Source organism: Perca fluviatilis, chromosome 15, assembly GCF_010015445.1.
Source record: "Perca fluviatilis chromosome 15, GENO_Pfluv_1.0, whole genome shotgun sequence".
NCBI classification, from domain to species: Eukaryota; Metazoa; Chordata; class Actinopteri; order Perciformes; family Percidae; genus Perca; species Perca fluviatilis.
This window is the reverse complement of record NC_053126.1, coordinates 27,516,200-27,542,960: the sequence shown is the minus strand read 5'-3', so window position 1 is coordinate 27,542,960 and position 26,761 is coordinate 27,516,200. Positions and strand designations below refer to the sequence as shown.

General features: G+C 42.5%; 1 protein-coding gene across 4 annotated transcripts in view; it reads right to left on the bottom strand.

Moving 5' to 3' along the window:
- Positions 1 to 4,271: 4,271 nt before the first annotated feature.
- The window catches only part of sept12 (septin 12), a 100,413-nt gene continuing 77,923 nt past the window's right edge, over positions 4,272 to 26,761 (bottom strand). For all 4 annotated transcript variants that reach the window (XM_039824315.1, XM_039824316.1, XM_039824318.1 and 1 more), the window contains 7 exons: positions 22,992 to 23,073; positions 20,324 to 20,461; positions 16,389 to 16,506; positions 16,141 to 16,236; positions 13,542 to 13,638; positions 12,026 to 12,077; positions 4,272 to 9,007 (listed from right to left, as the gene is read on the bottom strand). In XM_039824315.1, coding sequence (XP_039680249.1) covers positions 8,842 to 9,007; positions 12,026 to 12,077; positions 13,542 to 13,638; positions 16,141 to 16,236; positions 16,389 to 16,506; positions 20,324 to 20,461; positions 22,992 to 23,073 — 749 coding nt within the window. In that variant the 3' untranslated portion in view covers positions 4,272 to 8,841. The remainder of the gene's footprint in view (positions 9,008 to 12,025; positions 12,078 to 13,541; positions 13,639 to 16,140; positions 16,237 to 16,388; positions 16,507 to 20,323; positions 20,462 to 22,991; positions 23,074 to 26,761) is intronic.

The following is a 26,761-nucleotide window of genomic DNA, read 5'->3' as shown; positions in this document are numbered from 1 at the left end:
GTGGGTAGGAGCAGGAACTCATGATGACTCTCAGGTGAGCCCTCTGTAAAATGAAAGGGAGGTGCAGTAGATTGTCATCATTTATAAGATATTTTGTGGCCCTTTTTGGTAAATGGTCAAATAAAGGAGGTGTCACATCACCCCCTTTTCAGTGCCACCACTTTATTAAACATAATGAAAGGGCACCAAATGAAACCCAGTAATTACAATGAAACGAAATTAAACCAAAGCAAAATAACAAAAATAAAACCGGCAATGTCACAGCAAGCTGCCAGCTCCTTTTCCTTTCTCTCCTCTCGTGAACCCACTTTCACATCTCAGCCTCTCTAACTGGAACCTACCACATGCGCACATGCAGAACTGCAGAACTATTTTACCTATTCTCCTCCACCTCCAGATTGGCCAGCCCCTCCCTGCTGAGAGGACCTGATCAAGCAAACCTGTATGTACTCTCATTAGGTGCATCTCACTTGCCTTATTTGATAGCTCCTCACTCCTCGGCTGAACCAGAAGTCGTTCTGGTCCCTCCTAGGTGGAGGCCGTCTCAAAGCTCTTATTCCTGCCCCAAGGAGCGAGGATCGAGCATGGAGGAGGGATCTCCGAGGAGCTATGAGCGAGGATACACAGAGCAGCCTTCCTGGAAGCCGTGCAGCCGAAATCCATTGCCAACTCCGCCCACACAGCTGACCATTTCATGTGACTCTTCAGAGGAAAGGACGTCTCATCCCTTTAAAAAACACATTTCCCCATTTCCTCTCTCCTCCTGTGATTTCCTCCGTCTCCCCCATGCTTCCTCGGTGGGACGGACTAAGACGCAAGGAGGGGAAGCAAGTGAAGGAAACATGGATGCAATTTAGGGGAAGTGAGAAGCACCTATTAATTGAGCTGGGGAGCAGCTGATCTCCCCCTACATCACAGGCAGAACCAGAACTAAAATACTACAAACCTATAAAGCAACTAAGCAGGCTTGTGTCATTTATAGACATCAGATGAGAACTTATCGAATAAACTGAAACATTATACTGAAATGAAGGATTAAGCAGACACAAAACACTGTAAATGTAGGGAACAGGTTCTAGTAAAAAAGAAGAAAGACAGCCTTTTCACAGGACGTCTGCCTTATTATAATATACAGTACAGGCCAAAAGTTTGGACACACCTTCTCATTCAATGCGTTTCCTTTATTTTCATGACTATTTACATTGTAGATTCTCACTGAAGGCATCAAAACTATGAATGAACACATATGGAATTATGTACTTGACAAAAAAGTGTGAAATAACTGAAAACATGTCTTATATTTTAGATTCCTCAAAGTAGCCACCCTTTGCTTTTTCTGATAACTCTGCAAACCCTTGGTGTTCTCTCAATGAGCTTCATGAGGTAGTCACCTGAAATGGTTTTACCTTCACAGGTGTGCTTTGTCAGGGTTAATTAGTGGAATTTTTTCCATTATTAATAAAAAAAAGCAAAGGGTGGCTACTTTGAAGAATCTAAAATATAAGACATGTTTTCAGTTATTTCACACTTGTTTGTTAAGTACATAATTCCATATGTGTTCATTCATAGTTTTAATGCTTTCAATGAGAATCTCATGTCATGAAATAGTCATGAAAATTAAAGGAAATGCATTGAATGAGAAGGTGTGTCCAAACTTTTGGCCTGTACTGTACATGCGGAACTAGTGATGTAGAAGGTGGGTTCCAAATCCACCACAACTGTTTAGAAAAATCTCAGGAGCGCCGCATCTCATTTCACATAGGCCAACGTGAAGAAGGTTAGGGGAGACTTGGATGACTTACACAGGAGCATTTAATGAATTCTCAATTAAGGAGACAACTAAGGTAGACATTACAGTTTAACCACGGTGTGTTATCATGCAGACAGCAGTAACCGGGTTGAGTGAATAACCGGGTTATGCCAGTTCTCCACGTATACATGAGCGGGGAAGAATGGGAGTAACTCTACCTCTGGTACAGTAGGTGGCGCTCCAACACACGACTGGCTTTTTCTTCCGGTTGACCCACAGCATGTGAAATTACACAGACAGGCCACCCAAATTTGTAAAATTTAAAGTGCCCATATTATGAAAGAAAAACACTTTTTCTGGGATTTGGGGTGTTATTTTGTGTCTCTGCTGTTTCCACACACATACAAACTTTGAAAAAAATCCATCCATGCGGTTTTGAGTGAGATACGGTTTCTGAATGTGTCCTGCCTTCAGTCTCCTAGTGAGCTGGTCAAAATCGGCCGGATTGTGACGTCACAATCCGAAACGAGCTGGCTAACCACAACCGTTAGCTCGTAGCGTTAGCACATTAGCATGCTAATGCTAGCATGCTAATGCTAATGCTAACGCTAGCATGCTACCTCGTTCTCAATAGCAAAGCAATGCTACAACACACACAAGTTCACCATAATCTACAAAAGAACTACTTACATGTGCGCCCTCATTTAGAAGTCTCCCAGCTAATCCTGCCTTGTAACTGACCAAAGTTGGAGAAACAGCCTTTCTTTTACTGTCTCTAGAGCAGGGGTCGGCAACCTTTTTGATATGAAGTGCCCTTTTCAACATTTCTTGTTTATTAGTGTGCCATGTCAACATTCATTAAATCACATCAAAATGTAATATCCAGGAATCTGTAATTTTATTCCATAGCAACATTTGATAACATTTATTTCTCATAATCAGGACCCAGGATCAGGATTATTATTATGATTATGGATACATGGTTTTAGCATGCAGCATCCTGACTGGTGGAAAATGGGCTGACAAAAATATCACTGTCAAAGAGCCTGAAGCGAAAAGTTGACGTGGAAAAGTCCAGCTTTAATGATGAATGGACTGATAAGCAGGTCCTGATGCTGTGGCAAAATAATAATAACCCAGCGGAGAGGATGGTTTCTTCAGCCAGCTTAAGTTTATAAGAATTTGTCCAAATTTCAAGATTCCCTGCAAACTAAGATAAACAGACTACAAACCGACAGCTTTTGTTTTAGCTTTTTTTGTAAAAATTTGCTATTTGCAGAGTAGAGCTGTGTTTGTGTAAAACAGCGCAGCGGACAAGAGTGTACTGAGCAGACAGAGCAGATTGAAATATCGCTTTCTACATGTTTATGCCGGTCTACACAGGTGAGTGCATTGATAAGTATTGGCTTTTAACTCACGAAGGTTTTAATGTAGCCTACTTACAGTAACAAGACTAGTGTTAGTTCATCTGCCCCAGTGGCCGTTGGTAATCCTCTTTGTATTGTTCCCAGTCAGAGATATGAGTCAATCAAACTACCGTAAATTACAGGTGAATGTTGTAATTGGGCATGCGGATGAGAGAGTGCTTCAGCATTTCAACCATGATTTCAACACATCAATAAATCTCTTGCACACATATTGCCAGCGTGCCATTGGTTAAGGTCCCGCGTGCCCATGGTGGCACGCGTGCCTAAGGTTGCCGACCCCTGCTCTAGAGTTAGCTAGCTGACATGATCTACATCTGAGCTACTGCGCGTGTGCGAGTGCAATCAAAGATAGTACAGAAGAAGAAGAAATGAGGTCTCACTCTGTAGCTAAAACAGAAACCAGGTGAAAAGCAGAGCTGCAGCAGTGAGAGAGAGCTGTGCAGTACAACAAAAATATGGTGTTTTTTGAAAATTAAACCATGTAAACCTATTCTGGTACAACCTTAAAATCCAGTTATGAACGTGAAAATGAGACTAATATGGGCGCTTTAACAACTTAATGTTTCATTTACACACTTTTGTCAGAGTAGGAAAAGCACAGCGATCCAGATGACTAACAACTTGTTGTCTCATTATATCTAACCAGTCGGGTGGAATTAGCAAAGCGTTAGCTAACTAGCGACGTTAGCTAACTAGCGACGTTAGCTAACTAGCGACGTTAGCTAACTAGCGACAGAGTCTTTCCGGTTCAAAAACCTCTCCAGGGGAGTGGGGATGGGCAGTTGGATCATGCGCACACACTTAAACCGACCGTACTCCGTTAAGGTGTATACACGGAGGGATACCCCGGTTACTGAAGGAGTTCTCTAGGTCTGTTAACCAACTTTGGAATTGTAATTAATTACTTTCCTGCAATTTTCACACTTTGCAAAGTCCTCCAGTGGGCCTGACTGGACTCTTTGGTGGGCCGGTTCTGGCCCACGGGCCGTATGTTTGACACCCCTGATCTAGATGACACACAGTGAACTGGGGTTCACTGTCTAATTTGGGCAGCCTAAATCAGTAGGTTTAATTACAATGACTTCACACTGGACTGAGAAGGTGACAAGTATTTAATTGTAAATCAACAGTGTTAACAAGTGTATCATTAATACTATATAAAAAACAGAAGACAATAATCATACAGGAACTGTTAGTACATGCGGAGTATAAAATACAAGGGTGGGAGGATGACACAGAGGTTCAGGACACGGAGCAGAGCTGAGAGGTAAGAGGACAGTAACACTGGATGTCTGACATGCAGAACCATGGGATCAGAACCAAAGGGAATTGGGACTGTGGAGGGTCTGGTGTCACTGTAGATAATAGGTGGCTTCAGACAGAAACTGACATTTTGGATACCAGTAGGTTGAGCCATTATAAAAAAAAAAAAGAAAGTTGTACTGTAGGTGTGTTAAGCTACAAAAATGAGTTTACTCAGCTTCTCTAAAGATAGATTTCCATCTTCATTTATCCACGGAAAAACATCTGAGCATGCTTTGCCATCTTACCAATCGTTTAAATATTTCACAAGCCATCGTTTAAAATTCAAATCCTACAGTAGTAATCCTGCTACACGAGTAGCTGATAGATCTTTTTCACGGAGGACATTTGGACAAGTCACAGTAGAAAAAGTACAGGTGTAAATGATAAAATGAATAACTGCAGTAAACATTCAGCTTATTTAGAACATTATGGGACATATGCCTTTTTTCTCCCCCAGAGAAACTCTCAAGATTCTCAATGCTTTTGTCTTTAGTCGTGATAGCTAGCTGGTTGCAACAGTAATAGGAACACACCACCAGAGGTCTGCACGAGCATTAAACTAAAACCTGAACCCTGTACCTGCACCTTTAAGACCTTACCTGACTGTGCGGCCAAATTTAAGACCCAAACCCGACCTGAGACCCAAAGCTATATTTCTTTTATTTCATACTGACCATTACTGGGCTAATGCCATGCATTGGCTACATTCACTGTCACACACTGTCTCTTCCACTTCTCCCACTGGGCAACTTGCAACATATGATGTGGAAATCAGAAAAGATACAATAATTTTGTCACATAAGCTTGTTTGCTTATGGGCTTATCAGCAAATGTTCCATGGTCCAGTACCGGCCTCCAGCTGGAAAGTTGGGCAAATACTGGGTTTTGATTTCTACACACTGTTGATAAGCTGCAGCCCTGTGTCTAAAATGTCTATGATAATACCAGCGAGGAAAATGTTACTATTTTTTCCATTACACATGATGGCAAAACCGAGGCACAGATGGACAAACTTGATACCTTATACATACTGTACAGTCCAGCAGAGTACTGGCGGCCACTATGAATGGAATGTACATGCTTGAACAGCTTTCCTTGGATAGAATCTTTTTTTAAGATGATCTTCGGAGTATCTAAATAATAAATGCAGAAACTGAAAAAGAGAAATTACTAAATGAATATCAGGCAAATTGTCACTCAGTAGATAATCAGTTAATACTTAACTCTCCATAAGCTAATGACAGCAGGCAGAAAACAAGACGCCATTACATACGATACAGCACAAGTCCAATGCTAACACAGTATACTGGAGCAGACTAAACATTGGGCTGAGAGCCGTCAGTGCTGGATAATGAAGTGGCAATAAAGGCCTTGCTCACACTAATGTGGATGAATCGTTTGACCCTCCATTCATTAGTTATTTAAAGAGAACTACACCCAGACTGAAAGTCCTTCTTGTGCTGCCATGCAGCAGTCGCTGCATGCTCTTTCCATACCCTGTACACTATAGCACTTCGCAGTGCATTGCTACAATTGGGTACGGTCACAAGTACAATGCACGACACCTGGTCACGCCCAGCTGTGATGTGGTCAGAAATGTAACAGACAGAAACTGAAGAATTTGAAGAAAATGGACATTGGAATTGTGCCACAAGGCAGGCCTGCTTGGTTCTCTAAAGATTTACAAAGAACATGTTTACGGCATTTCCTCTGTAACTGGGAGCGATTGGTGAGATTACACTGCTAAGAGCTAATGAGGTTTAACCATGTGTCCAGCTAATTTAAATAGCGCACGTTAACTGTATTGTGTCAACAGTTAGCTGGTGTTTTCTTTTGTTCAAATGTTCCACCAAAACAAGTTCCTTCCCGAGACCATTTTGTCGGGTTCTGCATCCGGTACTTGGCGCCACACAAGACAATTGTGAATGGTTTAAAAAAATGCGAACAACCCAGAGCATTTTTTTCCCTCCTATCCCAGAATGCATCTGTGGTGTAGCCAGACCTTGGTCTGGCAATGGGAGACTACGGTTCGTGCAACAGTATTTCTCCCCAAAAAACATTGTAATGGAAAAACCCAGTGTGTGATTGTGTGATCAGCTACAGTAAAACACTGGACAAGTGAAGGAATTCGGCAAGACAGAAAGAAGTGCTACTTTGCTCAGACCCAGTGGAGTTATTGGACTTTTTTGTTATAAGGGTCAAACCATCCAACTGCACACCTTATCAGGTGATGGCGCTAAGGCACATTTTTGTCGTCCGGCAGAATGGGGGTAGTGCGTTTAGGCTGCTGCAGGGTTTGCCGTGGGGGGGCACTCAAAAATAGGCAACGGGCCTGCGGTGAATAGTGAGAGCAACTCAACTTTTGAAGAAACGCAACCCCACGTCACGCTGTGGTGGCCAATCATGTAACTGGCGATCAGACTTGTCGGTGTATGAATCCCGTACAGGATACAGGATACAGGATACAGGAAACGTTACTGCCTCTATCGCTGCCACAAGAAAGTTTAAAACACCAAACACAAGCACTGAACTGCTCGGGAGTTTGTGTAACAGCTGAAAATTACCTGCGACAACAAAGCACTCGCTATGACTCGCTCGTTTCTTTTATTTATCTCTCTTCTCCTGCGGTCGGAACCTTCGAAATCTATAAACGGTCTAACGAAAAACAGTTACAGTTGTGAAATAGAAAGTCTACTTGTGCTTTGTTTTGTTTTGTGTGTGTGTGTGTGTGTGTGTGGGGTAAGAACACAACAGGATGTCACACAAATGGGCCGTTTCATTGACATTCCCCCCCCCGCGAAACACAACCCTGCGGCAAATCGCCAGATCGCTTTTTTTTGGTCTGAATGCGCCGTAAGTGTGCTCCAGGGTGTTGGTACACAATGGCATCACTCTTGGGGCTGTTAAGGCGTCCGGTATGCTCACTGCAGCCGACCTGTCGCGCGCAAATGTGACATCATGGGATCGCCGTAACCCATTTCTACACGCGACACTAGTTACAGTCTTCTCCTGAACAGAGAGTGGCGCTTCTACGGACTAGAAGAAGAAGAAAAAAGGTAAACAGCGGCAGAACTGGCAGCAGCATTGACGTCAATGCTTTGATTTGATTCGATTACCTACTTCATCGGATCAAGCCTTTCATTCACCATCAAAGAGCTAATCAGATCACCCACTGCTCCAAAAATTGACTAATATATTAGTTGATAAACAGTTCTGCTGTTTTTAATGAGTAATGAAGATAAAAAAAGAGGCCATCCCAAGGAAGTCAGATGCCCATCCAATAGGTTTCCTCTGGCAGAGGTCTACCAGTTCTGAGAAGGTAACAGGATAAAATCCACACACACAAAAAAAGAAAACTGAAAAATAATAAATGGACAACATCACTAATTATAAAAACTGTAGGTTATAATTCACACATCAACTATCCTATCTTAAACCCGATCTGGCTCAGTGAATTGGGAAATGAGACTTGCAAAGTCAATGACCACGCCCTCAGCGATCTGATTGAATACTGAGCATAGAACCTGTGATCTCAAAATGAACGCCCTCTGCTCATTTCATCCACTGGGCGGAGTACGGAGCAAGATTGTGAAGTTAATACTTCCTTCCACTAGGCATTATGTACTCAACGGATGACAAAATGACTTTTAGTCAACTGGGTGTAGATACTCTTTAAAAGAGATAGAGGATTAACTAGTTACGCATGTTTATGTTGTTTTGGCACTTTAATGTGGCCTGCGAGATTTCTAAAAAAAAAAAAAAAAAAGGTATCCTAACACTTATAACCAGCGTCTTCAATTCTCCCCTCAGGATCAAATTGGAACATTTGACATTAGACCTGAAGAATGACACACTGCATTGCCAAACATCCGTGTACAGCTGGACCTTCCACCCATACGCTGACACCATGGGCATTAGTGAGGTCCAGCACTGGGTGATAAGGCCTGGACTGTCCACATACTTTTGGCCATATAGTGTACAATTTCTATAGCCAATACCAAGATGCTTAGACATTCTCCCGTCTCCCCTGCCCATGTACAGACATGTCACCAACCTTCCAAAAAATATATATGAGCTCACATTTGTTTCACATTATATCCATATTTGATGCATTTCTTATGTATTGTGAAAACTCAAAGAGAATTTCTCATTTAAAAACAATCCACAAGTTTGTCCCATATGGGAAAAAAAATGCGACAACATTAAAAAATAATAATTTCTCCGTTTCATTTTTTATGTGGGGAGGGAGTAATAGAAGTAATAAAAAATAGCTTTCTTTTTCACATCTCTCGTTCTGATCGGCTGAGGAGCATCAGCGTTCCTGTGGCAGGTGCAGGAGGAAGGCGGCTGACGGAGAGATCAGAGGTGGCTCTCTGATTCGCTTATGTCAGCAGTTCCGTTCTCCAGCGGCCGGGCGGACAGTCCCAGTTCACTGAAGTTCATGTTGCTCTCGTTGAGCCGTCGTACGCGGTAGGTCTCATAGTGAATGTTGTGCGTCACGTCTTTCAGGTCCTGCAGGTGGGACCTTTGCAGAAACACAAACAGAAAGATTGACAACTTGATACATCCGTTTTGCTACTTTCGATTTCATGTATCGGATTCAGACCAATATGCAATTCATGAAAGTCCCTTTGGACCTGGAGGCTACGAGGTCCTTCTTTAGGAAGTGATACATACATTTTATATGTATATATCAATCCCCTAGGAATTGCTTGATCTAGCAATCACAAGAATTAACCAAGCCTTAAGCCGAGCTGAGACTGGCCGGTTCAGAACGCTGCAACTTCTCCCTGTAACGGTCTAAAACGGTCTTGTCTCCTTGAGAATCTTTTGGTCTGAACTGGGCTTAAAAATGGGGATAATGGGGTTCATCTTCAGACATTCTCTGGAACAGGGACGGACTGACAATCTGTGCGTTCTGGAAAAGTCGAGAACAGCCGTCCAACCGACGACCGTAGGCACAAAACAAAAGTCTAATAAAGCGATATTAACAGCCAACAACAGGGGGCGCAAATACAATCACTTACAGTACAGGCCAAAAGTTTGGACACACCTTCTCATTCATTGCGTTTTCTTTATTTTCATGACTATTTACATTGTAGATTCTCACTGAAGGCATCAAAACTATGAATGAACACATATGGAATTATGTACTTAACAAAAAAGTGTGAACTAACTGAAAACATGTCTTATATTCTAGTTTCTTCAAAGTAGCCACCCTTTGCTTTTTTGATAGCGCTGCAAACCCTTGGTGTTCTCTCAATGAGCTTCATGAGGTAGTCACCTGAAATGGTTTTCACTTCACAGGTGTGCCTTGTCAGGGTTAATTAGTGGAATTTTTTCCCTTATTAATGGGGTTGGGACCATCAGTTGTGTTGTGCAGAAGTCAGGTTGATACACAGCCGACAGCCCTATTGGACAACTGTTAGAATTCATATTATGGCAAGAACCAATCGGCTAAGTAAAGAGAAACGAGTGGCCATCATTACTTTAACAAATGAAGGTCAGTCAGTCCGGAAAATTGTGAAAACTTTGAATGTGTCCCCAAGTGCAGTCGAAAAAACCATCTAGCGCTACAACAAAACTGGCTCACATGAGGACCGCCCCAGGAAAGGAAGACCAAGAGTCACCTCTGCTGCTGAGGATAAGTTCATCCGAGTCACCTGCCTCAGAACTCGCAAGTTAACAACAGCTCAGATTAGAGACCAGATGAATGCCACACAGAGGTCTAGCAGCACATCTCTAGAACAACTGTTACGAGGAGACTGCGCGAATCAGGCCTTCATGGTCAAGTAGCTGCTAGGAAACCACTGCTAAGGAGAGGCAACAAGCAGAAGAGATTTGTTTGGGCCAAGAAACACAAGGAATGGACATTAGACCAGTGGAAATCTGTGCTTTGGTCTGATGAGTCCAAAGTTGAGATCTTTGGTTCCAACCACTGTGTCTTTGTGTGACGCATAAAAGGTGAACGGATGGATTCTACATGCCTGGTTCCCACTGTGAAGCATGGAGGAGGTGTGATGGTGCTTTGCTGGTGACACTGTTGGGGATTTATTCAAAATTGAAGGCATACTGAACCAGCATGGCTACCATAGCATCCTGCAGCGACATGCAATCCCATCCTGTTTGCGTTTAGTTGGACCATCATTTATTTTTCAACAGGATAATGACCCCAAACACACCTCCAGGCTGTGTAAGGGCTATTTGACCAAGAAGGAGAGTGATGGAGTGCTGCGCCAGATGACCTGGCCTCCAAAGTCACCGGACCTGAACCCAATCGAGATGGTTTCGGGTGAGCTGGACCGCAGAGTGAAGGCAAAAGGGCCAACAAGTGCTAAGCATCTCTGGGAACTCCTTCAAGACTGTTGGAAAACCATTTCAGGTGACTACCTCTTGAATCTCATCAAGAGAATGCCAAGAGTGTGCAAAGCAGTAATCAGAGCAAAGGGTGGCTACTTTGAAGAAACTAGAATATAAGACATGTTTTCAGTTATTGCACACTTTTTTGTTAAGTACATAATTCCACATGTGTTCATTCATAGTTTTGATGCCTTCAGTGAGAATCTACATCTGACGCGCACGGCTACGGGTGAATGGCCGGATGATGGGCCTATTTGGGAGAAAGTCCAGGGCTGTTTTTTAGCCCCAGTCCATCCCTGCTCTGGAAGACATTGATAGCGTTGCACTTGGTTGTTCAAATGGCAGATATAAGAAATGGATGTGTCAAGAAAGAGCTAGAGAAAGTTCAAACCCTGGCTCCTCATTCCCCAGCTGACCAATCAAGGCGTGAAGTGGGTGTTAATGTCAGATTGTCAGTTTCAGAAACTTATAGATGTGGTTGGACACAGCCCCTTAGATCCCACGTCTGAAAGGTGCGGTAGATACAATTGTCAAGCAAATTTTAAGCGAACTTTCACAATGTTGCAAAAAAAGACATTCAAAGCCGCTGTATATGGGGCACAAGCTCTACCAGGTGAACTACCAAGGATCCCCCACAAATAGCTTTTAGACAGACTCTAGAAGGAGCGCTCTGACATGCAAGACAAGGGTCATTAAAATAGTTACACTTAAGAGTATTTTACAGTATAAAATTATTATTTTTTTTTTTTACTACAATAGCATTGTGTTTGAGGTCATGAATATGTATGATGGATCTGTTTTATAATGATGTGTGTAGGTGTGTTGTCCACTTTACCACCGATTAGCTTTTTATGGTAGGGTTAAAGTACAACAACAGTAGTTAGTTTGGCTGTCACAGTCGCTGTGGTCCCGTAAACATTTCCGTAGGGGGGGTGACGGCGCAGCGGGTATGACACATGCCTTTGGTGTTGGAGATCTGGGTTCGATTCCCACTGCGATACACCAACCAATGTGTCCCTGAGCAAGACACTTAACCCCTAATTGCTCCAGAGGCGTGCGACCTCTGACATATATAGCAATTGTAAGTCGCTTTGGATAAAAGCGTCAGCTAAAATGACATGTAAAGTAAAGTGACTTTTATGGTCACTGGGAATGACCATAAGTATAGCACAGTCAAACTCACCTGATGAGTAGATCTCTCAGGTTGGCAAACTCACAGTGCGCCACATTTTCAACTGCGGGAAGAGAAAAAGATGCCTTCACATACTGTAGATGTAAACTCATTAGAAGAATAATAGGACCTGGTTTTGGACCGATCCGTTTTACAGATACAGTGGAGACTTACGAAGCTGTATGTCTATTTTAAAATGACCAAGTTCACCAAAATTTCCCATGCAGTTGAGATAAGACTAAAATGAACTCTCCTCACTTCCCAATACAATACACATTCTTAAATAATAATAATAATAATAATCATAATTCCAAAAAGTCTTTTCATATAACTGAAATGAAATCATGATTTGTTCAGCCAGCTGTCTCTCACTCCTCACCAGCCAACTGAAAAGAGGGAGAAGAAGAAGAAGACCATTTTTATGCTGTTTCTCTGGAAACACTGTGTGGACCAAGCGGCAACTTCTGGGCCTGAAAAGTGAAGCCAATGCAGAAGTGCCTAAAACTTGCATTCTGTCTCTTTTCCAGCATAGCCTTAGCAATGCTAACCACAGCCCTGTGTACATTTAAATAGCTGTGTTGTTTTGGGGTTTTGTCCAAGTTCATCTTAAACTTTGACCCTCTCACTATGTGTTTTCACTTCAAAGTTAATTGGAACATTTTGGTCGCCTAAAAATATCTTGTTCAGCGTTCAGTAGCACCATATCAACCAAAGCTAGCATCCTAGTGCTAGTGTTAGCTGGTAACTTAAGGGAAAAGTCTGTCAACTGTGTACTGCCGTACATGCATATGAATGGTGCTAGTAGCCAGAGATCTGCATTTACCGGCTGACAAAATTCGCTTCAGAAGGGTTGTAAATTGGTCTTTGGTGTTTTTTGCCCCCAACATCTCCTTCCAGGCAACACGGCAATGGTTATGTTTAGGGTTAAGGTTAGCTGCCTGGAAGGCGCTGTTGGAGGCAAAAAACACCATTGAGCTTGTAAATTGGCAACATTCACTCTTTAGCGTTTAGCTTAGCTCCGCGCCATTGAACCCATAGAGACGCTGGCTAAGTCGCAGTGTCATCATTCCCAGCACCGCTCTTGTGTCTAAATATGGTCACTTCTGGCTCCAAAATACCAAGATGGCGACAGCCAAAATGCAAACTCAAGGCTTCAGAACGGCAGTCCACAAACCACTGGGTGACATCACTGATGCTACGTCCACTATTTGTACAGTCTATGGTGTGGACGCAAGTCGCTTTCACAAGAAAACAGCATTTTAAAATTGAGATGGCTTAATTTGGACTAAATAACAGTATGCACACATGTGGCCAGGGGGTGTAAACAGCATATGATTGGAAGAAATATCATTATCACATATAGTTGTGTTGGTTAGAGGCAGCTGCTAAGGTCGTTGAAGCCTTTGCTGCACCTATTCATCTGCATGGCCAACATTAGATCACAATCTGTATACAGTGGCAACTGTAAGGCGTAAATGTTAATACCAGGAGTGAAGGAGGTCACACTGATGTTAAACGGATGCTTTACCTTCAATGATTCCCCACTTTGTTTTACGTCCCAGCACCTTGTTTCCATTCACCTGGTGCTCCTTGTCCGTGCCCACCACAGCAAAGGGAATGCTTTCCTGGACAAACAAAATGAGCGTGTTTGAGTGAGATCTACAGTATCAGCACACTATGAAATAAATGATTGCAGAAGCTAATCCCTGCACAGTAAAAACGATTAACTTAAGGGTTGCCTATTATAATGCAATCGTCACATCATATGAGATCCTAAGAATTTTTTGACTATGACAAGGATGCTCATTTTAAGTATTTACTCCTAAACATATTTACTCTTCATACCAGTCCATGTAAACAACAAGAGTTTCCAAAAATGACTAGCCGCCTGTACGGTATATTGACCTTTGTGTCACCCTCCTACTCATTAGGCATAGGCAGCTTTATTTGTATAGCACATTTCAGCAACAACGCAATTCAAAGTGCTTTACATTGTGTGCAAGTGTGTATGTACGCTAGGGCTGGGCGATAAAACTATCTTGAAACGGGATCGCGATAAAATTCAGGTTGATAACGATGATAAGCGTTGGACATATTATTATACTCAATAAAAAAAACTGCCCGCCGGGCACGCCCACTTCCTATTGTGAGCGTTTGTCTATTACTGGTGCTGTGTGGAAGTGTGTTGTCCTCCTGTGTTTGTGTTTCCCCATGGTTAACAAACGTAGCGCCCACATCCATAGTTATGGTTAGAGATAAGGTTTGGGTCGGGTTTAGGTAACGTAAGGGGGCAAACGCATATCGACGGGGGGACGTTTTCGACGGCGAAAGTGGAGCCGATGGACATGAACATGAACTTCCTCTTCCTATCCTCTCAGGCTGAAGACATACGGTAGTTGATAAAAAGGGATACACAACGTCCGTTGTGTGAAAATGGTTCGGATTTCACAAAAGCGATGAGGAGCAGATTCAGCTGGTCTGCAAAATATGTCGGCGGTTGGTGCCAAGCAGGACGGGAAGCGCAACTAATCTTGTCCCATCACCTGAACAGGTACCACACGGAGATTATGAAAATACGGACTCATGCTGGCTCGAGTCCACACATCGAGTCCACACTTTAGTAGTAACGTTAGTTTGTCTGCTGTTAACAGTGTCTACGGTCCACGAGCAACAATAATCTGTCCCAGCCACGCTCGCGTCTAAAGTCAAGAGGGGACCGTGCCTTCGCTGTTGTTGGTCCTAGGCTGTGGAATAGCCTCCCCGTCTCCTTGAGATCGCTGTCCTCTTTATAGGCGTTTAAACTCAAACTAAAGTTTTATCTCTTGGAGCGTGCATTTCTCTAAATTCTTATTTTTATTTATGTTTTTTGATGTCTGAAGGATGTTTTATTCTATTATCTTTCTTGACTCTTGTTATGTGAAGCACAGTGGTCAACTTCTGTTGTGTTTACTTGTGCTATACAAATAAATGAAATGAATGAATGAACAGCGCTAGCATTAGCTGTGCTGTAGCTGATGTACCAAAACAACAATCATTCGTCTCGTCTTTTGCGGCCATATATAACGAGCGCTATTTCTTATAGCATAGCGAAATGCACTTGTTTACACAGGCAAATGTTTACTTTGTTTGGTTTTGTGCTACCTCTGCAAACATTTGAGATGCTTTCTTGGCAGGAGTTTACATTAATATGTTGCTTTGAAGTAGTTTTCGGTTGTTAAAGAAAACAGGACTACTTAGTTACTACTCAGTAGCTGTTGACCAGCGGGGCATCTCATAATGTGAATTTGTAACGTGAGATGTCAACAAAAACATTGTGCTGAATGTGCTGCATGTTTTCTTTTAAATGTTATATGTATGTTCTAAAGTATGATTAAACCTCTAAACCACTTCGATTGGGCAGTATCAGTAAAAAAGTTATATTCTGATAAATATCGATATCAATCAAAATGGGAAAATATTTCGTGATAATATTTTTTGCCATATCGCCCAGCCCTAATATATCCTGTTGCTTTCAAGTTCCCTTCAAGCAGAGTGCACTCGCAGAGCCAGCATGCTAGGGTTAGGGTTGACACATAGTCCCTCTACAAGACAGGGCAACAAGATAAGATAGTGAATTGTAATGAGCAAACAAGTAAGAGATAATCTAGAGCGAGCAGGTCATTATTGCGTTGCATTAGAACCCCGACTGGGTGCTGCAGGACCATGACGTGAAGCGGAAAGGTCTTGAATCAGCAATAGGGGGTTCAAGGCGGTATGAGCTCCGTACGAGCACAAATATTGATTTAAAAAACTGTTTTATTGATTTGAAAATGGTCCGCCCGAGTCTATGATCAAACCTTTATCCATGGCAACAGTCTGTTATTCAAAAGGTACAGACCGCAGAATGCCGCGAATGACCAATCAGAATCAAGTAACCATCCAAGCAGAGTAATGAAATACAATAACACATTTAAAAAATGCTTCTGCAGCATACTGATAAAAAAAAAAAAAGAACTCTGTGTCAACTGTAATTTAAGATTTTCATTTCTGGATTACTTTTCACGCATTCTATATCTAGTGGAATGAAGAGTAATAAAAGACAAACATCCATTCTTGCAGTGACTAAATGTCAGGAGTGGAGACCTTACCCTGATCCTGTCGTTGAGGATGCGTTCCTCTGGATCATCATCGTACTCTTTCTGGGGATAAACCCGAATCCCATTGGCTGCTAAGTCTTGCCTTATCTGTCAAAGGGGTCAAAGGTTAAACACAGGTCAAACGGGTCAGGTCGATTGGTTTGCACTGCTGTTCTGATCTGAAGATCATCTGGAGAACACGTAAGTGATCTAAAGAACACAAGCTTTAGCTGTGTATGTGTGTGTGTGTGTTCCCTCACCCTCTCTTTGAACTCCTGTCTTTCCTCAATGGTGAGTGTGTCGGCTTTGGCGATGACGGGTACGATGCTCACTATCTTTCCCACCCTCTTCATGAACTCAACATCGATGGGGCGTAACCTGGAAACAAAGAGAGATGTCTGGTCAGTTTGGACGACAATGGAGGTCTATGGCACAAAATGTCACACCGTAGAAGTGTAAAGAATTCCGTATTTTAAGTCATGCTGGCGGCATGACCCTATTGATGGAAATGTCGGTCTGCCAGAAGGTCTGCCAGGCGGTCCGTCAGACCACTTTGGTCCTGACTGAAATATCTCAACGTGAAATTTGAAACAGTCATCCACGGTTCCAAGACACTGAATCCTAATGACCCGTATGATTTTTCTCCTATCACCACAATGAGGTTTTTGGATTGGATGGATTTTGATGAATGTTGGTGATCATTCCTGTTCCTGAAGACAAATTCGAATGACTTTGGTGATCCCTTTTCATCTAGCGCCATCATCGGGACAAAATATTTGTCCAATACGTTGGTTTATGACCAATTACTTGCAAAACTAATGACATTCCCATCAGCCTCGGCTTTACTTTGTGTTGAATGCTCATGATGAAAAGGGAAAACATGGTAAACATTATACAAGCTAAACATCACCATGTTAGCATTTTTATTGTGAGCATGTTAGCATGCTGACCCACATGAGTCTAAGCACAGTCCCACAGAGTAGAGGAATGCATTGGGATTGGGATCCCACGTGTCCCGTGGGACCCAACACAAACACTCCTCTACTCCCTCTCGCTCACTTCGTTCCCGGGGTACTGCGCCCCGCCCCTTTCCCCTACTGTGACCTGAGGGATTCAATCAACAGGGACTTATATAACATTATATCTGTTAGAGTGCGTTAAAGACAGGGAAACGAAATAAAACAACCTGAGCAAAACAAACCACAGCGATAATGCGCTAAAACGTAATTTCGTTACTTATTATCGACAGATATGCACATTTATTAATACAACACAAAATAACTAGTTTCCTTGTGGGAGGGAAGAAGACACAAAATCAATAATCAATCTATTGACAATCAATCTTATGTTCGCGATGTGGGCGCGACCCAACACGCAAGCTGCGGAAACGGGCGACAATGGTCAGGAATCCACCGGGAGTGGGCAGGAGCCGGATTAAAAAAAACAGTCCCGCACAGGGCTCTACCACAGAGCTGCTAGCATGGCTGTAGACTCTTAAGGTGGATACCCTGACCCAGAGTGATAGAGAACCGATAGCAGCTACGTGCATAGGCTCTGAGGTCACGGCGTAGCTGACCTGCAACATGTTACTTCTTTTCAGTGACACTAACACACATTGCGCAAGGCCATTACCCTGCAGACCTTCTGTTCAACCACGATTGCTGCTCTGTAGGTATGAATAAGCGTAAACACGGTGATTGCACACGGTTGTCTCCTATGCAGCAATGACACATGGCTACTTATAGAAGGGATGTGTCACAGAGTAAATGAAAGTATACACAGTTATTGTGAGGAATGTAATTAAAGCCAACCAAAATAAGCACCCCCCTGTGGCCCGTTTTCGGTGTGTTTGTGGGGGCGGGTGTGTTTTTTTTTTTTTTTTTGGGGGGGGGGGGGGGGGCGGTGGTGGCCGCCCCGTTGGCCCCCCTTTTCTTCTTTTTTTTCGTTTCTATATGTTGTCTGAATTGCATAAACCCCCCCCACCCCCCCAAAACCACAACCCCCCCACCCCCCCCCTCCTTGCCCTCGCGTTTTTCTGTGCGGGTCTAGCATTAAGGTAGTAATACAGTATCAACAGTGGAAATCCCAAGCTCAACTATAAACAAAAACCAAGGTTATAGATATCTACAAAGAGACTCCTGTTACATCATCGACTATGAATCCATCTTTATTCCTTTTGACCAAATTAGGATTGTATGGCTCTAGTGACTGATAACCTGAACTACAGGTCTAAGGCAGCAGGGAATAGGATATGTTCCTGGCACAAGCTGGACACAGCTTGTGCCAGGAACATATATTGTTTTCGTTTTGGTATTATTTTGCTCATTGCTCACCATCTAATGTCATTCTTTCTATTTTATCGGTCTGCACATCAAGAACACTTAAAGCCATTAAGACTCAAACTCAGGGGCTTAGCCAGACGTTGTAAACATTTGGGGCTCTGCCCAAATTTAGGGGGGGGCCCAGGGGCATACTCCCCTGGGGAGATTTTCTTTCTCCCATTTATGGCAGCATATGCACTATTCTTTAAGCTATATGAGATAATACTGGATAATGCCTAAAACATCCTTTTTTGTATCTAATTGTTCTCCAACTTTGTCATTCTGAAACCAGAACACAACCACTGTTGAGAATGACTTTTTTTCTCTCACTTCTGCCATCTAGGAAGAGGCAAAAATGGTCTGATGTTATTGTTTTTTTTAAGTTAGGCAACACAACATAGGGTAGGAATTTGGCGTAAAGAGCATTACTAATCTTAAAAACTATTTTTATTATACTCTGCCGGAGTCGAGTTCATGAAATGAATTGCGATATTTCCCCCAGTAATACAACTTTTGCTGTATTGATTTACCGGTCCAGTGAAAGAAACTAAGGGGAAATGAAACAAAGTTAAAGCCATTTTTATACCTTGAAAGATTCAGTGCTTTTGAGATAAACATTGGGGGCTGGAGCCCCCAGAAGCCCCCGCCCCGCTCCACCCCTGATCAAACTCCAGACAGTAAACAGTACCGCCAGATACCAAAAATGAGTTTAAATAATTTAAGTGCTGTGATCAATTGATAATTCGTCATGGTTTGTAAATGAAATTTGACTGAGACTATAAAGTGCAGTGGTGGAAGAAGTATTCAGATACTTTACTTAAGTAAAAAGTACTAATACCACACTGTCAAAATACTCTGTTACAAGAAAAAGTCCTACTTTGAAAATGTTTTCTTAAGTAAAGTTTAAGTATCATGAGGAAAATGTACTTAAAGTTTTCAAGTAAAAGTAGTCAATGCAGAACTCTCCTCCCATTGTAGAAAGTGTAAAGGATCCAACCAGTTGTGTGTTTAATGGTCTAATCATCTCAGCTGGACTTGTAGGCCGTTCTATTGTTGGCTAGTTTCATTTATAATAAAACATCAGATTTTATAAACTACATGTGTTTTGTGTGCAGAAATATTAATGTGTAAAGTAAATAGTAACTAAAGCTGTCAGATTAAAGCTATAGTGCGTAGTATCTGTCTCCCCCATGAGGAATTCTAAGTAATGACAACAACACTGTCGGCGCGTCCACATGATACAAGCCTTCCGTGACCACGTGCCCCCACCCCTCCTCCACGCAGTTGCTAGTAGCCAAGGAGGACACGGAGGATTAAAAAAACGTGACAGACTCTTCAGAAGAGGTCATTATCTTCACTCGAGCTTCACCGGACGCCCCAATCTTCTGAACATAGTCCTACTGAGAAATCCAGAGAGAGTTGTGTGGAGCTGATAGTCTTTATTAGCATTGTAGCAACTAACGGACGTTCATTAATATCAAAAAGTTACGCACTAAAGCTTTCTTGTAGTGGAGTAAAAAGTACAATATTTTTCTCTGAAATGTAGCAGAGTAGAAGTAGAAAAAAGGAAAAGACTCAAGTAAAGTACAAGTACCCCATCATTTGTACTTAAGTACAGTACTGGAGTAAATGTACTTAAGTTACATTTACATTTCTCAAAATGATTTGTGTATGCGACCGGAAGATGTCTGTTAAATAGGTCCGTGGCATGACACGGAAATGAAATAAAACTAAACTAAAAAACTAAAAACTACATTCCATCACTGATAAATTGCAACACGCCTTTTTTTTTTTTTTTGTGGAAAGAAAGAAACCGAACTCCTTGTGTTAGTGCAGAGGCGTGATGCTGAAGCCAGCAGTGACAGCGTGCTGACCTGTGTCCAGTGGCGGGGAGGAAGTAGATGCAGCAGTGGACTCTGCTGTCTGGTATTCTCCTCTTGCGGTTGATGTGCAGCTCCTCTCTCAGGTATTTCTCATACTGCTCATTGATGTGCTTCACAATGGGCTCCCAGCTGGAAAGAGGAGCAGCAGAGAGTGACTGGAATATTCTGCTCATTTCCTTAAAAGGACAAGGTTGGCATTATTCTATATTTTTCTTATTGTTAACCAATCCCATGACCAAAACCAACAATCTGTATAATGGCCCTGACTGTGACCCAGTTAGTTAAAAATTAAAAATGTATTATTTATGTATTTATATTATAAGAAAGGCTCATCATCAAAGCATCTTTTCTTAGAACAACTGGAAACTATTTTCAGCAGTGGATATAAACACATTTAGTGCTCTATTGAGTATTTCTTGCAGCAGGACAATGTGTGATTGAGTCAAAATACACTGTGTGTGTGTGAGAGTGTGTGTGTGTGTGTGTGTGTGTGTGTGTGTGTGTGTGTGTGTGTGTGTGTGGGTGGTAATGAAGGAACCCAGTGTAACTGTGTGGCTAAATGTTCATTTTGTACTCTTTGCACATTGGATTTAAATTGGAATGAAATGCTGACTCTGATGTTAGAAGGGACCTACTGTATTATGCTTTTTCATACTTAGAATGTTACCATGTCGTTCATTTGTGACGTTCATATTAATCGTGGCCAAAGCTTCAAATAATGGGGTAAAAAACATTTGTGAAAGCAATTCCTGTGAGCAAAAACAGACCGTTCCAGACAGTTCAGAAAACTGGTTTACATTTTTTTTTTCTGCTCTCGGTTCCAGGTGACGTCAGTTTTTTGATTTTTTTTACACGGTCATCTGCTCCAGGCACGTTACTGCAGCGTTTACATTACAGACACTGCTACGTGTAGCTACATGCTAACACAAGGGAAACCTGTATTCTTGGCTGCCGATGCTGTCACCCCAATTTCGAATCCTGCTGAAACTTGTCCGGTTGTGTAGTATATAGTTTAGAAGCCTTTATTGGTCATTTTCCACGGTGGAAAGTGCCACTTAAAGTGATGGTTCGGAGTAATTCACCCTAGGGTCCTTTGCACCATGACCTCGAGCCAAACACCCCCCCAGAAGCTTTTTTCACCTGGGTCTAACATTGGGCGAGTTAGCGTAGAGTAGCGTAGAGTAGCGTTAGCCGCTGAATAGCTTAGCGCGGGGCTAATGGACCCACGTTTGTATCTCTTAAATGACCCCACTAATAATGCCCGAAATGATACCAAAGGTCTACACTAGTATATATAGGTTATGCACTCATAAAACGATGGATTGGAAAGTTTGTAAGTACACAGAAGTTTATGTAAATAACACTTGCCTGCTGGCTTCTGCTCTCTGCTGTTGTTGTTGCTGCTGTGAGTCTAACTGCAGGTAGCAGCAGCAGCAGCAACAGCAAGAGCAGAAGAGAGCAGGCAAGTGTTCATAAACTTCGGGTGTACTTAAAACTTCAATCCATCGGTTTATGAGTGCATAACCTATTTGTACTAGTGTAGACCTTTGTGCCGGTATTATTAGAAGTGGGGTCATTGAATAAGCGATGTTATGGGCAAACTAGGGTAAATACTAAAAACGAACCATCACTTTAATGCTCCGTAGAGAGTTGCCAGATGTACGATAATTATTGTACTTGAAGGATCATTTTGCCCTCTGTGCGATCAATAATGCCTAAAGTGCCTTTAAGCATTGGGGTCAGCCCTGTCTTCTTAGCCATATGATTGTGTGAGTTGATACTGTGGTTTTTTTTTGAATGCATTTTAATGTTTGTGTGTCTGTTGTCAGCTATCTTGGCCAGGGCTCCCTTCAAATTGTAATCTTTGTAATCTTAATTGGACTTACCTGGTAAAACTAAATAGGATGACTTTGTTAGGGTTTCTGGAGTACAGAGCTAACAAAACAACTAAGGCCTCACCCTTAAAAGGGTTACTAATTTAAGAGAATCACAGGATTCTATAGACCCAATACCTTCCAGGTAGGAAACGTCAGCTTCCCGGTCATACAATTTAACGGCTCTGAGCAAACAAGGACGAGGAACTCTAATCTCCTTCATCTATAATGCATGTTCAATGCTTTCCTATGTTAATACTTTGACTAACGTTAGCTTGGAGAGCTAATTTACATGTTGGGCCACATGGTAAAGAAAACGACACCCCCCAAACTAGCAGTCAGTCCGACCGGCGGTAAGATGAGGCTTTTACTAACACTAGATTAGGTTTATCAAAGCCTGAAAATGACAACAGAAATAAACAAGTTTGACGATTTCACATATGTCCGCAACATAGATCAACAGCCAGTTGTCTACCCGGAAAAGATTTTTAAGTGCATTTTGCCATGTGTAATGAGCAGGGGCGGGCCTAGAAGGGGGGCAAGGGGTGGCACTGCCCCCCCTCCCCCCAAATCCATTGGGCTAGAGTGCTGTCAATCTGACAATTGTGATTTCCACTGGATCAGAGTACTGTCACTTTGCTGCCTGTTCTGCCAATCTTCCCACCCCTTGTCACATGACCAAATTAATGTTTTCATGTTTTGGATTCCAGTAACTGAACTTGAATATTCGCAAATACTAATGCAGCCAGATCTGGAAAGCACCCTCCATCCCTCCTACCACTCACCAATTCTCGTTGTTGATCTGGTCCCCAAATCCTGGAGTGTCGATCACCGTCAGCTTCATCTTCATGCCCTTCTCCTCAATCACTAGACAGAGAAGGACAGAGGGGGGAGGGGGGGGTTACATGTGCAGTGCAGAATTTACAATATTAAAAAGGGAAGTTCAAGAAACGTCCAACAGGTTTCCAATGAAAGGCACAGTAAAGACACCTAACAGGATCTATGTTTGGACACTGTTCACAGTTATTGGCCACATCCGGACACATCTGGTCTGACGCAGTTTCCAGTCTTTTCCTGGGCGATCCCCAAATCTACTGTTAATTTTCATATTTGTACCTTAACATTTAAATGTATAATTAGTTTACGAAAGTGACTTTGATGAGAGAAGTGGCATGCAGTTTTAATGTGAGGAACACAAGTACGGTCCCGGATGTGTTGACAGCACTGATGTTTATGTGGGTAACTTGTTATTAATACGTTTAATACCCCCCACCCCCAAAAAAACAGCAGCGTCCAGCGAGTTTTTCCAGATTGTTTCTACATACACAGATTTTGAAAGACACCTGGTGCAAATTGACTCTTTCATTTAAGCATGTGCCAGTGTCCTACATTAGTCCCATCCCATTGTTGAGCAGAAGCAGGTGATGATGGGTACTGAGTCCCTGTGTGTGTTTGTGACTGGGATTAAAGTGCAGCATTAGTGTTGGCTTTAGTTGAGACCGGTTTAAAGTTAGGTCATGGCTATGGGGATATGCCTGGACTAAGGATGAGGGTTAGGATTGGCAATGGGAATGGTAAACCCTTGTGAGCACAGTAAAACAAACGCGTGATAATAATAATAATCACGGCGATACCTTCACTGAGTCAACGTAATGCGTCTGTGCGTGTTTGAGGAAAGCCGAGCAGCAGAGTAAAGACTATCATTTGAGTCCATTGCCATTGTTGAGTCGGCACACTGGAATCTCCTCTGAATGGAAAGCACGAGAGGAAACACCTGGAACCTTACCATTACGATTTTCACTAACCTGCAATAAAGTACCACTTTGTGGCTGCTTATGGCACGTTCCCACTACAGGGGCCATATTAAATAAACTTCATATCTTAAATCTTAAGTTGAGATGGGAAGAGTCTACGATAGGATTTTTCCCAATTTGGCATTACAGAAGCAAATCCTAACTAACTTAAGGACTCCTATCTTATCTTACTTCACCCTATACAATCTTAGTTTAGGACATTACTCAATCCAACATTGGTTATCAATTATTATTATATGTTACGTAGCAACTGATGCTACTTTTCTCATCTCGCAGAGCTAAACAACATTATAGGCATTGTTTTTTTCTCACTGAAACATACATTGAAACTAGGGATGCCAATTTAGACTTTTATTTCTGACCGACAGCCGACCCTCGTTGGCCGATCATCAACCATTAACCAACAAGCAGGAAACAGAGTGTGTGAACTAGGACTATGTTAGCTGCTTGTTGGTGCCAGGTTCGGAAATACTTTCCGCATTTTGCATCTGCAGACAGCTGTGGACTTGTACCGGTCGCGCAGCCGTGATGTTGTGTGCAGGCACACGCAGCCACTTTCCCAGAATGGAACCGCTTGCGAATTCCCATAACCGACAGCTGACCGCGGTAGCTGAATGTATGTCCGAGACCGTCTCCACAGCATCCACCAACGAGGTTGCTATGTGTGTCTGCTTGGCATAATGTTACGGTGTGTGGAGGAGTGCCGATTTAACCTGCCAGTCCTCACTGATATACAGGCATGTGTCACGTAGCTGGCCAGTGCATCGTTTAGCAGTCAGTCGTGAGAGCAACAAACTTAGCAGAAAGAAGAAAAAGAAAAAAAAGAGTTAGGACAGTTCAGTGGTTATCCTAAAGTTAAGAAAGTTTATTTAAGATCTTAGGATGTTAGGATGCTTGTGTAAAACACTTTCGAATAACTGTTCATCTGTAATGGCTTTTGTCCTAAATCAGGTCCTAACCCTAATTACAATGGTTACCGACAAAAGCCCCATATCGGAGGCAAATCGGAGGTGGCTCGGCGCCGAGTGCTGTGTGGAAACAGGTTAGTTTTATCGCTGATGTACATGCTGATGTACATGATCGGGGTAAGGTAAACGGGATGAATACCGATCCCCGATCAGTTAAAAAATGCTCCGATCCGATACTGTGATCAGGATCGGGACATCCCTGGTAATTCATTAACAAAAAAAAAAACATACTCACACAGAGGGCACAAAATGAAACCAGGGAATTACAATGAAACTAAATTAAATTCAGGCTAAATGACATCAAAGAAAAAAGCAGGCAACTTCACAGCAAGTTCCCAACCCCTTATCCTTTCTCCCCTCTAGTAAAGGCACTTTCACATCTCAGCCTCTCTAACTGGAACCTACCACATGCACAGGTATAGAAGTATAGGGTGAGCTAAACTGAAAAAGCAACATTACCCCTCTGGATCCCTATTCTCCTCCCCCTTTGGAGTGGCCCGCCCCTCCCTGCTGAGAGGATCTAGTCAGGCAAACCTGCATGCACTCTCATCGACAGAGCTGGTGAGCAGCTGATCTCCCCCCCCCACATGCCATGCACAAACTGAACAAAAATAATTTAAACCCATAAACCAACCAAAAAGGCCTGTGTCAATTTTGGGGGAGACGAAGAAGAAAGACAGCCTTTTCACAATAATAAATGCACAGCATGGTTGATGAGGCTTCAACTAAGCACAGTATCTTTTCATTCGTATCTTTCTAATAGTTTAGGAAATGTACTTGACACAGCAGTTCTCAATCTGCGTTTTCAGTGTATTACACATTTCAGTGTCAGATTGTATTTGACACACACACACACACACACACACACACACACACACACACACACACACACACACACACACACACACACACACACACACACACACACACACACACACACACACACACACACACACCTTTTACTGGGTTTCTAATGGGTTTTACAGTTGCTGGAGGGTCACAACTGCTTTTCACTTCCCAAACGTTACTGGATTAACAGGCAGTGAGGTCAGCATGGCCTGAGACTGACTTTTGGGAAATGTTGAGGAGGTAGTAACTAAACCCCCCCCGGACCAGCTGGCTAAACACCACAGTCAGTAGTAGACAGACAGGTAGAGAGAGAGACAGGTACACTGAGCTAAACACCACAGTCAGTAGTAGACAGACAGGTGGACAGAGAGAGAGAGAGAGAGAGAGAGAGAGAGAGAGAGAGAGAGAGAGAGAGGGGGAAATGTGAAGCTGCTGGTAATTGCTCAGTAACCTTATCTTCGCTGTGGGAATCCTACTCCCTAATTTCTCCAGTACCCATAGCAGAACCGATAACTCCGGACCTTATCAATACTTATCAATACGGTCCCTGTTTAGAACCAGTTCCATTTAAAGGGAAACACAGACCTAAGATCCAGTTTCATTCTGACAGCGTGGAGCGGAGGCGAGCCTCACTTCCTCATCTCTTCATCACACCACTATGATTTCAGGAACATGCTCCCTGCACTGGGGTCCAGACCATGCTTCCTAATAGGGCTGCACAGTATATATATATATATATATATATATATATATATATATATATATATATATATATATATATATATAAAAAAAATGTAATCGATATAGCGTTGATATCACGACGAGATTGGAGACACTCTAAAAGAAATTGTGAATTGATAGAAAAGATCAGCAGAAAACAGCACACTTTCAAATGTAACTGTCACCTTTTTTTAGTGTTGCCTT